The 17,789-nt window shown below is 38.4% G+C and overlaps 1 protein-coding gene across 1 annotated transcript in view; it reads left to right on the top strand.

Moving 5' to 3' along the window:
• CDC7 (cell division cycle 7) overlaps positions 1-15,571 on the top strand; it is a gene marked incomplete at its 5' end in the record, with an annotated part of 543,172 nt that extends 527,601 nt beyond the window's left edge. The window contains 1 exon segment of the mRNA XM_044086817.1: positions 14,619-15,571. Within this exon segment, the coding sequence (XP_043942752.1) occupies positions 14,619-14,962 (344 nt within the window).
• Between the last annotated feature and the right edge of the window lie 2,218 nt (positions 15,572-17,789).

Genomic DNA, 17,789 nt, shown 5'->3' with positions numbered 1-17,789 from the left:
TCTCACCTGTTGCTGTCAAGTACAAGCTGGCTTTCTGTGCATCCACCCAGATGGCCCTGTACCTTGAGAAAAATGTTAGCTTTGGCTATCAAGTAATTTCCATCCTAGTTCACACTAGCTTTCTTCATCATTAGTATGCAGTACACCCCTAATTTGCATAAACAGGGAAAAAATAAAATAACATATTAAACGCACAGTTCTGTAATACAGACGTGATCCCAACATATCTCTACCATTGCCTTGTACCACCAGTATAATCATAACAGAAAATGCTGAAAATTTAACTGACTAGCCATCGAGTATTGAATTATACCCTTAGCTTTAATATGCTGTCAATAATTCAGTCTTAAATATAACCTTCAACACTATAGGCTTTACATGTATTTGACTTAAAATTCACCAAGCTGTGTGGCCAGATACAAAATACAGAAAGCCATTCTTAATGTAACTGCGTCTCTGAAGCAGAATGACCTTGTAAAACACAATGATTTTTGGTCTTTGTTTTCATCCTAGCAAATACCCCTGAGGCAGCTGTTGTCCAAATTATCTGTTTTAATAAATTACACTATATTAGTCTGTGGTATATATTTTCCCTTAGAAGTGTAGCACACACCACACGTATTATGAGAGTCCAAGAAAGGGGTTGAAATTGCAGTCTGATTTTGGTGCAGCCACGGGAAGTTTTCTTTTGTGGGTTGGCATAATGGTTAAGGTGTTAACCTTGCGGACAGAAGGTGCAGTGGTTGATCCTCACATTTGCGGGAAATTGGCTAGGTATAAAGTGACCCACAAGGGCAACTAGCCTAGTACTTGCCTATAAACCTATGAAATAGTTTTGAGGATGAGGCTTGGTGTAATGATCAAGGTGTTTACCTCCCAGAGCCAAGGTACAGGGTTTGGTTCTCACTCTTGAAAAGGAAATTGGCTAGGCTTAAAATGACCCACAATGGTAGCTAGCCTAATGCTTGCCTATGAACCTGTGGTAATCATTTAAAATTTGCTCTTTCATACCCCTGTAATCTTGTTCATTGGTAGGGAACCCAGTGAGTTGTCATTGCTCACCAAGTCTCCAGTATTTATTCCTTCTGTCAGGCCATTTAAAAAATAACAGAGTTAGCCATAGGTATGCCTTCACAAATGCCTACCACCATGGACTCAATTGTATTAAACGTGCAACAATATCGTCTCAACAGGAGTATGACCATTCTGCTCAAAGGAGGCACACTTGTGTATCTCCATACACATCCACCTTACACTTGCCATCAATCACTATTTTCAACACTCATCAGACATCACATCAGCCTTGATACTGACCAAAAACAAAATGCAATTCCCTCCCCATCACAGCCACAGCAGTAGATGTTCTAATTTGTCAAATTTTCAAATAGGCCTGGTTTTGTATTGCATTTAAAACCTTGTAACTCAAGTATGGCCAAGCTAAACTTTTCTATATTTGAAGCAAGTAATAATACAAACATTCTTTTCAGAAGCAACATAGTGAACCTTTTCCACAGTTCACACAAAGAACTGAAACCTAGTATCGTAGCATAAAGACCAGAATATGACCCAGCTGACCAGATTTCATTTAGTAGCTCAAATCTCCCAAACCATCTGTTCCTTCCCATAACAAATTACCGACTACCAGTATTGCATAAGGCTTCCCTGTGACTTTTTCCAACAGTCCGAGGTAAATTATGAACCTTTGCAAAATCCATTGACTCTTTGGAACCACTTTCTACTTCATAAAATCCAAACAATCAAGTTATTCTTCAGGGACTCCAATTAATCTTGCATTTCATCATTACATCGTCTAGCTTTGCCTTGCAGGCTTATGTGTGTAAACCATTTGACCATATGTGCCAGTTTATCTACAATTTCATAGCATCTGTGCTGCACAGGTAAAATGGCACCACAGTTTTCCTCTGTACCTCCTTCCATCTGCCTTGCATATGTTAAATTTTTAGCAAGCTCATCTTTTGTAGAATAACTACCATACCTATTCCAGTGTCCTTAAACTATAGCTCAAGAAGTACTCCTTATGATAGTCACTTGATGTGTTGAGCCAGTAATCACATGATCAACTCTTCATGTTTTTCCAAGATCTCTGTTGTAGTATTACTGACAGATGGGATATCCTGCCAAAAATAACCTTACATCTAACCAGCATATAAAAACCTGCACGTCTTCCTCTCGTGTCATATGTCCAAAATTGACCTAAATCCAAAAGTTTGAGATATATAAGGGACTAACAAGTGAATATTACCTCGGAACTTCATTGCTGCTAGCCAGAAAGCAGAACTACTTTCGCTTTAGTCTGTGAAATGTGCAACTACTAGAGCTTCATAGCCTTTGTGATGGTAAGTACCATGTTGAGGACTCTCTCTTTTCTAATTGCTTCTTCTAACTTTTGTACATGTTGTACAAAAAGGGAATTGGGACTGTGGGAGCCAAATTCCTCATGGGGATTACCACCTAAAGTGTCATTTTTGCCTAGGTGCTGAGCATAACTACAAACTATTGTAGTCCTTCATCCTAAAGACCCCTCTGCAGCTGTCTCTCTTCCTTAAAGATTTATTTAGACAACCAAAGGCTCAAAGAACTTGCACGCTGCACATTTTCTGAATCTTTCTGCCCTACCATCCAGCCACTATCAAAGAAGCTTAAGCAGCTTGAGTCCTAAACAGATTATTCTCTAGTGTATTCATCCCACATCAATTTTCCTGCATCTTCTTATGATGACCACATCTTATCTCCTTTGGAGTAGCTCTTTCAGAGATACATGGTCAAAATGATGCAACATTTTAAATGGTAAGGCACTAGGGTCACAGATGCACAACAGGTATACTATGATCTCCTGCACATGGATGCTCCTAAACCCTCAGCCACACACCGCATCCCCCACTCCACTGTCCTGGAGGTCCTTTTGGATACCGTCACTAATGCTTCCTTGAACCCCAAATCTCAGCCTCCTGCTGCTCAATTTTCTTTATTAAAAAAACTTTCCTATGGCTTGGCTGTGATTTCCCTTTCTTTGTCTTATTTAATCTTGGTGATGTAATCAGTGCTGTGCCAGAATCCGATAAGTATTCTGCTCTGACTTTGGTCAACTCTGCCTGTCGGGTAGCTAGGCAGTGTTAAGTGAGGTTATGATTCTGCAGGTGCATCTTCAAGGGCATCTGCTTCAGGGTCTGTTATATGCATGTATTCCTGGTTAAGACTCTAGGCTTTACTGGAGGATGTCAAGGCCAAACTCCTGGATTCCCCTCTGTATAAACAATATCTGTTTGGTCCTGCAGCTGTGAATCTCTTTAAATCCTTACAAAATGGGAAAGCTGTGCAGAATTTAACCCCTTACTCCATTACTAAGTTGCCACTGTCAGAAAGCCATCCCTTGGCAGGCTCTTGCCTCCAAGTGGGAACAGTTCTGAGTTTCTCTAGGGTTCATAGGTAGGTACTAGGCTATCGGCCCAAGGGCCTACGCAAGCCTAGCCAGCAAGGTTCCATAGCTTACGCCACCCAAGAAAGTTAATTTCCTGTGCCACTGTCCAGCAGAGACAAGTGATCCCCTGGGTGTATTTCCTATTTCCCATCCACTCATCAAGATTTTTCTTGAGTGCTAATGAAGAATTTTGCTTGACATAGATGGGTAGCTTGTTCCAGAGTATAGGAAGTCTCTGGGAACAGGAATCTATCCCTCCAGCATGTCCTGTTTATTGTGGTGACCAGGTTTAGGTCCCTAGAGCTTGTAGCTCAGAGGGATTGGGATTTCTTTAGGTGTAGCATGTCCAACAGCTCTGGGTTTGACTTAGCTTTATATGTTAGGCAGAGATCACCTCGGAGTAGGCGATATGCTACGGAGTAAAGCTGGAGTTTTGTGAGGCAGTCAGTGTAGGGCATTTGTTTGAGGCCAGTAAATCCTCTTTCTAAGGTACTTCTGTGGCCTTTCCAGCTGCTGCAGATGTCTTGAGGTATATTCCAAAAGGGGCGTTGTACTCTACAATGGGTCTAATGAATGACTAGTAGAGGGGGAACAATGACATCTTTTTTCCTGGATGAGAACCCTTTTATGATGAGGTGTGCCACGAAGGAGGAGTTCCTGACTACTGTGGCGATGTGCCTATCAAAGGAGAGACTACTGTCCACCTGGGTCCCAAGGTCTCATCACGCATTCGGTGTTAAGTAGATTGCTGCCTGTGGTAGTTCATGGGTACAGAGTTTTTACCAAAGGGGATGACACTGCACTTTTTGGCAATGAGCTTGAGGCCATGGCTTTGACACCAGGCATCTGTCTGTGAGGCCCTTCTGTACGATGTCCACATCATTTGGGGACTTGACTATGGCTCCTAGTTTGCAGTAATCTGCGAACTTCATTAGCCTTATGTCTTCTGTGCTAGCCTGTACTTAGAGTAGTAGATACCAAACGGGAGAGGTCCCAGGATGGAACCCTGTGGTACTCCACTTGTGACTGCTTTGAGGTCAGATTTGGAGTCTGCAACTTTTACAGTGTGGGTTCTGTCAGTGAGCCAGTTGGCAACCCATCTTGTGACATGGGGATTTATACCTAGTTTAGTGAGTTTAGCTATAATTCCAGAATGGGGAATGGTGTCAAGCCTTGGCGAGGTCAAGATAGGCTGTGTGAACTACCTTACCCTCGCCCACGGCTTTGGTGACTGCCTCAAAGAAGCCGATCAGGTTCAGGAGGCATGATCTGCCTTTCACAAACCCGAACTGGGTGGGATCCAGAGTTTGGATGTTACTGATGTCTGAGTTCCATGATACGTTCCATGGCCTTGCAGACCAGGCTCGTCACGCTAATAGGTCGATAGTTCCTATCACCCGCAAGTGATTTTGACGTCTCAAACACAATGAATTCTCTCAGTTATATGGTTGGAGAGTATATGTTTTTGAAACAAACAAGTCTTCATGCTTTCCCACAGTCTCTCAAACCCAGTACGTCAATATACTGGGTCCAAAAACGAGGGAACTTTTGTGTGTGAAGATCTAAGATTACCTAGAGTCCATGCATCTAATAAAACCCATGCTGTGAATATCCCACCTAATAGATGGTAGAAATACACTTTCTTGGTGGATTTATACTTTGGAAAGTAGGGAAGTACAAGCTAGTTCAAATCTAGTCTTCTTTATTAAAAACACAAGCGATCCAAATAATAGTTGGGGGAAAAAAAAGAATAAAGTGTAGAAATTTTCCATTCCATTTATGTACCTATTTAAAAGCATGGGAGTGGTTTACTAGGGTAGCTGTGCTGTAAAAGACAATTAGCATGTTTACTTGTTAAATACCCCTTCACTCCATATGCCAGTGTGATATTCAACACAGTGCTACCCTAATTCAGGCTCTGTGATTCCAGAGTATATTAAACTAAACTAAAGGTTAAACTAAAAATTACGCATTAATTGCTAAAACTTCCTGAAAGCATTTCATTGTAGTATCAAAAAAGAACAAGGTAACACAAGTATTCAGAATTCCTTAAGTTTTTTTTATCAACATTCAGAAACGTTTTTAACATGGATCGTTTGTCTATTAGAACTTCAGGTTTGTGTCAAGTGGGAAAAGCAACTAAAAATTAAATATCTAACGCTACATTTTGTTGGGTGAAAATATGTATTTAATAAACTAGTACAAAAAATAAATCTAAATAAATACCTACCAAACACTTGAATATATACGAGTTATTTATCTCAAACGAAAAATCTATTAAAGAATTTAAGTAAAATAAACTCCGAAGTCTATAATATATATAAAATATATTTATATGTAAATATATACTCTTTTTGAAAAATCTAGCAGAAAAACTGTTGCTCATGCTCAAAGTAGTGATATTCGCTCAGATCTGCTAACCCTAGAAAAAATGTATAAACAGAACCCCGTTTAAAACTTATGAATGTTATAATGTTAGAGCCAATATAAGCATTTAGTACATCTCTCACTAATACTCAGTATGTTTGTAGTTATGCTCAAATACTGTGGATTAAAAAATTACAACCTAAAAAGGCTAAATTGTCATGAAAATCTTCCATGTGCTATATTGGAATCAAGCTCTGCTGTTTGGTCTTTTTTTTTTAAACATTAGTCGACCATTTAAAACATTCAAAAGTTAATCTGCCTGAGCCAGCTAAAATAAGTAGCATTCAACTCCTCACTAATATGTGTAGCTGTTAAAGCTGTCCATGTTTGCACTTAAGTTATGACATTTTATTAATTCTTGTGTATGACATCTGCGGAACATGCACATACTGCTCTAATGCAGTTCCATGGTAATCAAAAGTCCTAATAATAAAAATGTGAGAAAGTGTGGTATAAATGTCCCTGATTCTAATAACAGTACAAAAATGAAGATATAATTAGAATAAACATTTAAATATTAAAAAATGTTATAAACAAATATTTGTATATTAATGTATCCGCTAAAAGAAAATTGATTAGTAAGCCACTACCATGATATTAAAGTTTAAAATTACATTTACAAAATTAGTAGTTAATAAAATTAATTGCAAATAAATGCAGATGAAGTTCACACCTTCAGTGTAGTAAACATTGGGGCAACTTTCTTAGCTCTAGTACACTTTGTGAGCAATAATAGTTTAGTCCAGGCTTTCTAAAAGAGTTCAGCTTTAGTTGCCACAAGTTCTTGTTTCAGAAAAGTATTTGGGATGTCTCCAAGTTCAGTGAGGTCTATGTGAAAGTATTTGAAATTTAAACCCATGGTCTTCTGTTGAGTTGAAGGTGTCTGGTCAGGGCGTTTCTACATTTAGATAGGACCTGGGATAGATGGCCTGAAATCCTTCATTTCAGTTTATTAATAGTCTGTCCGACATAGAATGCATCATATCAAATGCAGCTAGCCCTGTAAACAATTTGCGTAGAGTTGCAGTCTGTCTGCATTAGTCTTAAGTTTCTGTAAACATGGGCAGTAAAAAGTCTCCCTCTTGAATGTAGAAGCAAAATGAACAGTTTTCACATTTTTTCTATGTTCCTTTCTTGTGATTTAGGTTTCCCTTCTACAAAAGCTCCTAATATTTTTAGCATTCCTATATACAAAAGTCTGGGCTTCATAATATCTACAAGATCAGGGCTTTCTGTTATTATGGCCCAGTTCTCTTTGATAATGATCTTGATACAATGAAAATCCATAGTATATTTCAGTATGCAGCTGTCTTTTGATTTATTTTCCACAGATTTCTTAAATTCTTCCAGTGGGTCAGTTTAGTGTAGGTGCATTGGTATTTTTAAGCTCTGATTGGTTCAAAAATGTTTAGCATTTGGTTCTCATACCCACTTGCCAAGAAGTAGTTTTCCAAATTGTTAAGGTTTTCAGAAAAAGTTCCATCTTTGTGGTTATTCTAGCTAACCTATATCCCTGGGACTTGGGTTTATAGATTAGTACTAAGTTAACTGCCCTTATGAGCCATTGTAAGCCTAGCCAATTATCCCTTGTGAGACTCAAACCCTGCACCTTGTGTTTGTAAGGCAAACACCTTAACCATTAGGCCACCCTCAACTTCAGTTTATATTTTGTTTTGTGGAATGTAGACTTCTACTGTGGTGTAAGAAGTTCACTCTAGTCTCTTCGGTAAAGAGCAGTGGAAATTCTGCTCTGTTAATGTCCTTGTAAATTACCATGTCCAAGACTGTGTTTGAGCTGTAGCTGTGGGAAGAGAAGTACAGGAGGGTAGTCATTAGATTGAGGTACCTGATAAATTCTTGTAGCTGAAAAGTGTAACCTTTTCATACAATAAAAATATCGATAAAACAAATAACATGAGATATGCTGCATGAAATTTCTGTTGGTGAGCACAAAATCCTCTCTCCACTTGCCCACGGCTATACTGGTAGGCATTGTTACCCCATTGTAATTCCAGTCTTTTTTGCTTGTAATATTTTCCATTGAAAGTAAAGAATTTAAAATCCAGTACCAAATTAATGAGCTTAACTTTTCTAGCTGCGTCAGTGTACCATTATGGTGTCTTTTAAAAGAATCCACAGCTGGTTCTATGCAGTAATTGTGAGAAGCACAGTATATAATTGTTACCAAGATTCTGTTAGCTTCAACAACAATGTTTTTTATTTTTCTCAAAGTCCATAGAATATTTTATTTATGCTCTGTTCTCTACTAGAGGTTTCAATAGATAATCTAGGTATATGGACATTGTTTCTATAAGGGATCCCTGCTTGCCACCACCACTGGCCTGTATGGTGGGTTATCTTTATTTTTATGAAGTTTCAGTATTCCAAAAAACGAGTAAAGGGGGGGGGGTCCATAAATAATTGTACAGATTGTCTGTAATCAGATGATCTTCATATAATGCTGTAAGGTTGGTATTCCAGTCATCATATAGGTTCATAGGTGTGTACTAGGCTAATGGCCCTGGGGCTTTTACCAGCCCATAGAAGTGCCCTGGCATTGTGCCGCCTGTCGTTAGTTCCCAGTGCCTCTATCAAGTATAGCCACTGGAGTTACCCCCCGGGGTGAACTTTCCATTTCCCATCCACTCATCAAGATTCCTCTTGAAGAGGGCTAGTGAGGTGCTCTGCTTGACATGCATGGGAAGTCTATTCTAGAGCATTGGCCAGTCGCTCTGTTATGAACCTGTCCCTCCAGCATGTTCTGTTGATTGTGGTAATGAGGTTGAAGTCTCTGGAGCGTGTGGTGCGGAGGGATTGGGATTTCTTTAGATGTAGCATTTCTAACAGAGCTGGGTCAGACATGGCTTTGTAAGTCTCAGTCCAAAGTATAATTCTCATAAAAATTCATGTCATTCAGCATTTATTCTATTCTCAGATTGTAATTTTTAGTATTAGTCACTAGTATTACTCCTCCCTTGTCAGCCTTCATTGTGCATTAGACTTATTACGTTCCAGTTCAGTTAATGCTTTTCTCTCCACGTGTGAGGTTTCTTTTTCTTTGGTAGTTTCCATAGCAATTTTCTCATGTCTATTCACGTTGCACTTTAAATGCAGCTAGTGTTTGGTGCAAGGGAGGGAAGTAGCTGCTGGGTCTGTATTGTCTCTTCACTGGGTTCATTTTCACAATTCTTAGCCTTGCCATGGAATTGTATTTTTAATTTGAGTTTTCTGATGCAACTCTTAGTCTAAAGTACATGGGGCTGCATAGCTTCTGCAGTTGGGTACAAAGGTAAGCCCTTTAGAGAGTACACTTATTTCATTGTCAGACAGTTGTTGATTGGAGTAGTTCCAGATTAGCGTACAAGTTAGTACTGTGGCTGGTTCCTCCATCTGACCCAGGACCTGGGCTGTAGATTGGATTGTCCAGGTACCTCATTTCCCTCACCCCAGTCCACTGTTTGGTCCTTCTGTTGCCTTTGGGGTTCCTGGATGGAGTTTGAGTGTGCTAAAATTCTTCTTGTACCCTCTGGATAGTATTCCTCGTGTTTCTGGTAAGTGGGACCGGCCCTGGGACTCTGACTTTGGTGTTGGTACTGGTGTTGGCTCTGATACTAGTATGGTGGTTGGTGTCTGTTCTGCTGAAAGTCCTTCCTGATGATGTGCATTAAAAAATTACAATCTAAAAAAAAATAAACGGTCACAGAAATCATGCATGTGCTCTACAGAATCTAGCTCTGCTGTTTGTTTAAAAAAATAAATGGACTTTAGTCTACCTTTTAAAATCAGAAGTTAATTTATCTGAGCCAGGTAAAATAAGTAGCATTCAACCCCTCACTGATGAGTGTAGCTATTAAAGCTGTCCATGTTTGCACTAAAAAGTTGTAAACAAGAATTAATAAAATGTCATGACATCTGTGGAATATGCACATACTGCTCTGATGCAGTCCTATAGTTGTCAAAAGTCATAGGTATAAAAACTGAGTCTTATGAATGTGCACTGATTCTAATAGTACAAAATAGACATATAATTAGAATAAATATTTAAAAATGGTTATAAACAGATAAATATTTGTATACTAATGTATCCACTAAAACAAAATTAATAAGCCACTTCCATAATATTACATTTTAAAATGGCATTTACAAAATTAATAGTTAATAACATTGTTGATAAATGCAAATAAAGTTCACACCTTCAGTCTGAAACAATGGGGCAACTTTCTTAGCTCTAGTACACTTTTCAGTGAGCAATAATATTTTAGTCCAGGCTTTCTAAAAGAGTTCAGGCTTGGGTGCCACATGAGTTTTTGTTTTTCTAAAGTATTTGAAGTGTCTCCTTCAAGTTCAGTGAGGTCTGTGCAGTCAAGTATTTAAAATTTAAACTTGGAGTGTCTTCTGTGGAGTTGAGTCTGGCCAGGGCATTGTTTCTACATTTAGACCAGATCTCTGATGGACCTGAAATCCTTTGTTTCAGTTTATTAATAGTCTCTCCCAAATAAAATGCATCACATCCATTGCAACTAGCCCTGTAAACAACTTGTATAGAGTTGCAGTCTCCATTTACATTAGTCTTACATTTATTTAAATATGGGCAATAAAAAGTCTCCCTCTTGAATGTAGACACAAAATGAACAGCTTGTTTTACATTTTTTCATGTTCCTTTCCTGTGGTTTAGGTTTCCCTTCTACAAAGCTCCTAATATTTCTAGTCTTCCTGTATACAAAAGTTGGGGCTCAAAATGTCTACAAGATAAGGGTTTTCTGTTATTTTGGCCCACTTTTCCTTGATTATCATCTTGGTTCAATGAAAATCCATAGTATAGTTCAGTATACAGTAGTCGTTTGACTTATTGTGCACAAATTTCTTAAATTCTTCCAATGGGTTTAGTGTAGGTGCATTGGTATTTTTAAGCTTGATGATGGATTTAAAAATGTTTAACATTTGGGTCTTGTATCCCCTTGCTGAACGATCATTTTTCCAGATTGTTAAAGGAAAACTTCACCCTCTCATACAGTTTAACTCATTTGCTAGGTTTCTTTTCTCCCTACAGTATGGTTCCACCATTGTGTAGGTACCCGAAACCTACTTGTACTTTTTAAAACTTATTTCCTTGCATTGGAGGCAAAGGAAGGGAAAGCCCACCTACTTTTTTTAACTCCTCTTCTCACATACTTTGCAGAGAAATCAAGTCTCCACTTGCATGACATATAGGCATAGTTCACCCTGTCGGTTACTGCTGTCAATCTTAAGATGGGAAATGAATCCTGGTAATGTCAGGAGCACAGCAGCGGATATAAAGCTGTGGAACTGTTTTCCACTTTTTATTGCAGAGGGGAGGAGAACTTAACATTCCCCTTTCATAGCAAACAAAGCAATTAGATTAGTCCGGGGTTTAAAGGCAATTGTCAACTCTTCTGACAAATTTACATAAGCAGCAATATAGTATTGAATTGCTAAGTTTTAAAGGTTATTTATAATAGTTTATATGTTAAGGTAACTTAAATATCATATCCGTTTTCTGTGACATTTAGAGAAGTCAGAAAATACTTTAAAAGTATCGATGCACTTTCCATTTTCAAGCCCCCCGCCCTCACATACACAGGCCAGAATTGCAGAAAGAGTCAGGTGGCAACCCTATCAACTAGGTGCACTGATATACTGTTCATAAAAAGGTCTTGTATGCTTTTGTGACATCCTTCCAGAGGGGGATGCAGATCCATTGTAAGAGATTCCCATTGACTGAGTCAGTCCTTACATTGTTGAGTGCAACCATAATATACAGCTGATTTTACTTAAACATACATTTACTATGTGCCCTTGCATTAAAAACACTAAGAAAAGGAAATCGGAAGTACTTGGCTATGTTTAAATGCATATACACATACACTTCTAAGCTTTTGTACTCGTGTTCTTTATACACAAATGTACAGAAATGCACACACACACACATACATATATATATATATATATATATATATATATATATATATATATATATATATATATTTGTGTTTGCAGTGTGTGCATGCAATGAACAACATAGTATAGCTAAGCATTATTAATGTATACATTCTAAATCACAAAACGAAACAAATGACCAATATATAGAAAGACAACAGCAGCGTTGACCCAAACAATTTAGTAGTTGAGCGCTTTCATCCGCTGATATAGCAAGACGTTTACACCAGAATCACAATGCACAAATTCAGTTCCATCTCGCCCTAGACTAGATGGAACTGAATTTGTGCATTGTGGTTCTGGTGTAAACGTCTTGCTATATCAGCGGATGAAAGCACTCAACTATTAAATTGTTTAGTTCAACGCTGCTGTTTTTTTCTACATAATGTATACATTCTAGTAAATGTTGCTCATTGATTTAGTTGGTCACTGTCACACACTGGCTATGTGTTGCACATGTAATCTTGGTCAGTGTCTGTCAGTATTTTTTCTTTATTGCCAAGTGCTTTCAATAATTATCTTTGCCAATATAGCCTAAATGGTGGCTGAAAAGGGTCCTGGGACCAGTTTACTTTCCTGGTTACCAAAGTATAAATAAATATGAAATAGAAAAAAGGAGGGTGAACATGACAGAAATAATTGAGGAACTAGTAAATCACATTTTACGTCTGCATCATTCGTGCGAGAGAGAAATCCTTCCACTGAAAGCATTGGGAAGTAGCAGACAGACTAAGTTTATAGTCCTACTACTCGTCACTTGTAAATGTAGAGCAAGAATCATTTACTGCAGTGAGAGTTTTCACACATCAGCATGAGTGTGTGGGAAGGGTTTGCCAGATCTTTCTGGACTACAAAAGACTCCTCTTACAAAACCCTGTTATTTATCTCCTTTCTTTTGCTGCAAGTAGCTAACCGGTATTTATAGCATAGAACAAGCTGTGATGGACACAAATGAGACTCTGGTAAATATAGAAGCAGCTCTGTTACAGAAGGTGTGTTTAGATGACTGTGCTTCAGTCTTGCCATTCAATCTTAATGGCATGAGAAAATGGCACCACTTCCTATGTCTAGCATGAGTCATATAAAGAGGACTTGAAATGTATTCTGGGAAGAAAGGATGAAAGCAAGTAAACAAGATCACGTTACCAAGGTAGGCCCAATCATCCGCCATTTTGAGATAAATGCATTAAAATTGTAAAAGAAGCATTTGGAGTAATTTTGAGGCGTTATAATTGCTCAAAAACAAAGATGCAATGAAAAAATGTTATTTGAGTTCTAAGATGGAGTTTTCCTTTAAGGTTTCTCAAAAAAGGTTCCATCTTTGTGGTTATTCTAGCTAACCTGTATCCCTGGGATTTAACCATGTTATATTTTGTCTTGGTGGGATGCAGACTTTTAGTGTGGAATAATAGGTTCACTCTAGTTGGCTTTCACTAAAGATCAGTGGAAATTCTACTGTTAATATCCTTGGAAATTAGCATGTCTAAGAATGTGGTTGAGCTGCAGTTGTGGGAGGAGGTGTTTTAATTATTGCATATCATGATCTTGTGATAGACAAGATTTGTGATTCAGCACCAGATAGTTATGCAGTTACTTTTAAAGGAGTAGTGCATCTGTGTCCTTGGTTGAGGAACCTCTCCCATCCTGAACATCTGAACTTCATGGTATAAAGGCTTTCTTATTTGACATCAAAGCCAACAAGTTTGGACTTATTGAAGATTATTTCTTGGAAAATGTTGTCCATGTTCATTCCTTCTTACATAGTGAATCTTGGAAATTCAAGCCTCTTCTATGTAGGGGAATTCTTTGATATTTCCTAAATCCTAGTGTGTCCCATAAAGGCAAACTTGAGTTTCAGCCTGAAGGTGGTGGTTGAATTGTCCTTAACCTAGTCCACCAGTCTCCCATTCTTTGTAGTGGTAGAGACCACAAAAGAAATGGCCCCTTGTACTGGATTTCAAAATCTCAAATCAGTTTCCTAATGTGTGCATGATTTGAGGAAAATAATTTATTTCCTTTGCACCGATGAGGAATAGGCCTATCACTACGAAGTATCCACTCTTAAATAGATTAACTTATCTTTTGCCTTTAGTCAGCTGTCCACTATTGGCAAATGCTGTAGTCAAAGCTCATGACACTAGAGTGGCTTCTTCCAATGTTTACTGCAGGAATGTCTTGAATGCAGCATTTGTGCCATGGCCACTAAGTCTGTGGTCCATCTGTTCAGGCATTATTTCAAACATTACTTTGGAGGTCAGTACCCCATGGCTCGGCCATTTGGGTTCTGTGCTCGTATGGTCTCTCTGCTACCTCAGTTGTGGTGGCACTGCTTAGGATTCTTCCAGGCTAAGACTCCTCCAGGAATGTTAGCTGTAGTAGATCTTATAGCGGTTGATCTACTAGAATGTTTTTCATGGTTAGTCAGGAATATCCTCCCTTTCCAGTTTTTCTATCACTTTTTTAAAGTAGTGCCGTTTTATATGGAGTCAGGTGCTTTACTGGTGGTGTGGGTTAAACTGGTTGTGGGAACATATTGTGTTGCCAGTGAGTTAGTCATAGTATACATTGACATAGGTGCACAGATGTCCCTAAATGTGGGATTTTGCTAACAGAAAAATCTAAATTCCAATTTCTGGAGAAGAAATGACAAACCTAGGACCCATCAGGGAAGGGGGGTCTCTAGTAGATTGTGATCAAGAATATACTAATTGTGTATGTGGCTTGAAAAATACAAGAAATACATGTGAAAAATTTTTAAACTGTGCTTAAGACTTTTTTTTTCCCCTTATTCTAGGCAAATCCATAGTATGTAGCAAAGATATTCCTGCTCAGAATTTCAGGACTCTGTGTGAAAAATTGAGAGGAACCTTTAACTGGCATGAAACACCAACTGAAACTCCTTGTAACAGTGAGTCGTATTCTGCAATGGACATTGACAAGGAAACCGTACAGAGTGCTTGCACAGTAGAACAACTGCCTTATCAGTCAGACAATCTATTATTGCATGCAAAGGGATGGAACAGAGTTCCTGATGCAGCATATGATCTCTTATACAGGTTGTTGGACTTGAACCCAGCTACAAGGATAACGGCAGATAGAGCTTTATTGCATCCTTTTTTTAAAGAGTTGCAAGACTAATTTATTGAACTTTATTTTGTTTTCTGATGGCACTGAGAGAGTGCGAAAAATAATTCCAGATTTGTTTGAAATGGTTGATTTGTACATGTATTTCCTGTTTTAACATTGTTTTAACTGTGAAATATTTTGTATTTTCTATGTTAAGTTTTGATCTTCAGACATTACTTTTAGATGCCATCTGCAGATCCCATATTGTCTGCAATTGTTAACTTTCCCTTAAAATATTTTGCTTTTGTGCATCGTCTTGAGCATTGTCATTGGAAGATTATTTGACAGCAATTATATTTAATATTTTTTTTATTTTGCATAACATAGATGAACACATGCATTGTCTTTGTTATATACTGCCAGAAATGTGTATACTGCCAGTTTGATATGTTCTTGTCATTTGTTGTGATCTTTTGTACGATACTACTACTATATTTTTAGATATGGCATGTTGGTGTATGTGTATGATTATTATGCAGTGGTCTGTTTGGCCTTACAGATGAACCTTTGGCATCCCTTTATAGGTTCATAGGTTGGTACTTTGCTATCTGCCCTAGGGCCTATACAAGCCTAGCCATAACAATTCCCTGGCTATTTCTTCCCACAATATTTACTTCCTGGACCCCAGTCTATCAGGGAGACTGACGTGATCTCTGGGGTGAATTTCCTTTCTCCCATCCAATCGTCAAGGTTCCTTTTGAAGAGGGCCAAAGAGGAGATCTGCTTGACATGTATGGGCAGTCTGTCCCAGAGTCTGGAGAGTCTCTGGGTCAGGAACCTATCCCTCCAGCATATGTTTGTTGTTATGACAAGGTTTAGATCCCTGAAGCGTGTGGCTCTGAGGGATTGGGATTTCTTTAAGTGTAGCATGTCCAACAGCTCTGGGTTTGACATGGCCTTGTATGTTAAGCAGAGATTGCCTCTGAGTAGACTATATGCAACAGAGTATAGCTCGAGTTTTTAAGGCAGTCAACATAGGGCATCTGCTTTAGGCCTGTGATTCTTTTAGTGAAGTATTTCTGTGGCCTTTCCAGTTGTTGCAGGTTTCTTGATATGGGGCGTTGTATTCTATAATGGGTCTAATGAGGGATGAGTATAGTGGGACAATGACCTCCTTTTTTCTGGATGAAAAACCCTTAGTGATGAGGTTTACCCGATCTAAGCTTATGATTCAAATGGAAGTGGTCAACCATAACTCTGACATTGTGATGCAAGGCTTATTACTTTATAGCATAAGTTTTTCAAGACTGTTTCACACAAGGCCTATTTTATCTTTATACTATGTGCAGATCCATATTAAGTTCCATAGTATTTTACCTTGTGTTATGCTGCATATTGAAGTATAGCAGAAAGCATTAGAAAATAAGGAAAGAAATTTTTTCTGGGACATGAGGGAAGAACAGATTACTTTGGAAGCCCCACATGGAAACTGGGACAGCAGGCGGTAGTACAGCATATAACTGCATGGCATCCACTGAGGAGAGGGCCATTAGATCAGCATTTGCCTTGGCAGACAGGATTCCATCATGTGTTGTCTACACCCTCTCAAATGTACACGCATGAAATCAGCCGTGTCAGTGGCCCATTAAGTTCCTGAAGGAGCCAGTGAGACTGCACACTTGCTGATGTGCTTTTGTTTATATGCCATCCTTTCAGAGGACAGCTGCATTTCCCATTCCAGAGGGATTCATGGGAGGACCCCCCAAAGGCTGATGGGATAAGTGTCTGTAAACTATTGTAGCTGAACAAACTGAAACCAGAGATAAAGAAATATAGTAAAATACAGGGAGAGACATAATCCAGTTAAGTGCTTTTTAAGTCATAATTTGCATTCTGTGCTTTAGTAATTCAGTTGACAGGAGTATTACTGGTGCTGTCCAGGAGTTACATTACTGTTCCTGGGAAGGCGACATTAGCTGTCAAGTATTTGTACTTCATAAAATGATTTTTTGAGTGGTAATTGTACTTTAGTGGACAACAATGTCTGGAAATGCGTACATCATAAGGAAGGGATGAATTGTGCTGTGAAGCAGTAGGGCCAGGTATGTATGTAAAGATTCTGGAAACATTTAAAAGACATGAAAAGTAAGTAGTGTATATATTATGTTCAAAATGTTAAATGCTCATTACTATTCAGTTCTTTATGTGCCTCTTATATCATTTTAATGTTTTTATTTTATATGAGGTTTTATGACATTTGAGTATGATAAATTTTAATAAAAGTTGTGTGTATTCTGAAATTGGAATTTCTTTGTGTACTTTCTTAATTTTGTGGGTTAGCATTTTCTGACCATTTTGAAATACCCAAATAAACTGAAGCAATCTCACTTTGGATGCTTCCCAAGAAAAAACTCATATAGTCTTCCATTGAGGGACCGAGCTAGTTTTTCTAATAGTAAGAGTTAGAAGGTTAGAGTGCCAATTGTATTTATTAAGACATTGTTTACAGCAAATACCTATTTTGGGGGATTTGATATTGATTTTTTACTGATAGTTTGCAAATCATGGTTGGCCAATGTGCCACTGTTACTGCTCCCTATAAATCATATCGTGTATGTACATGTTTTGCTGATGGTGTAACAAGGCAACCAGTTATTGTTTCGACAAGCGGCTGTTTCTCCTTGAAGTTACACAAACAGGTTGACTGTAAACCTGATGATGTCTCCAGGAGAGCATTATCATGCAAGTACTGGATTTTTGCTGCTTGGTGTCTTTGCGATCTATGCTTTTCTTTCTATCCTTGTCTCTGTGTTACCTGTTTCTGAAGGATCGCTGCAGGAGACGTGTGAAGGAGTGCAACTTGCTTCAAAAGAACAGCACTGGCAACTTGGCTTGTGTA

The sequence above is a fragment of the Protopterus annectens genome, chromosome 10.part0 (genome assembly GCF_019279795.1).
Source record: "Protopterus annectens isolate FY-2018-M chromosome 10.part0, PAN1.0, whole genome shotgun sequence".
Taxonomy (NCBI): Eukaryota; Metazoa; Chordata; order Ceratodontiformes; family Protopteridae; genus Protopterus; species Protopterus annectens.
The sequence above is the reverse complement of the archived record's forward strand: the minus strand, read 5'-3'. Positions and strand labels throughout refer to the sequence as shown.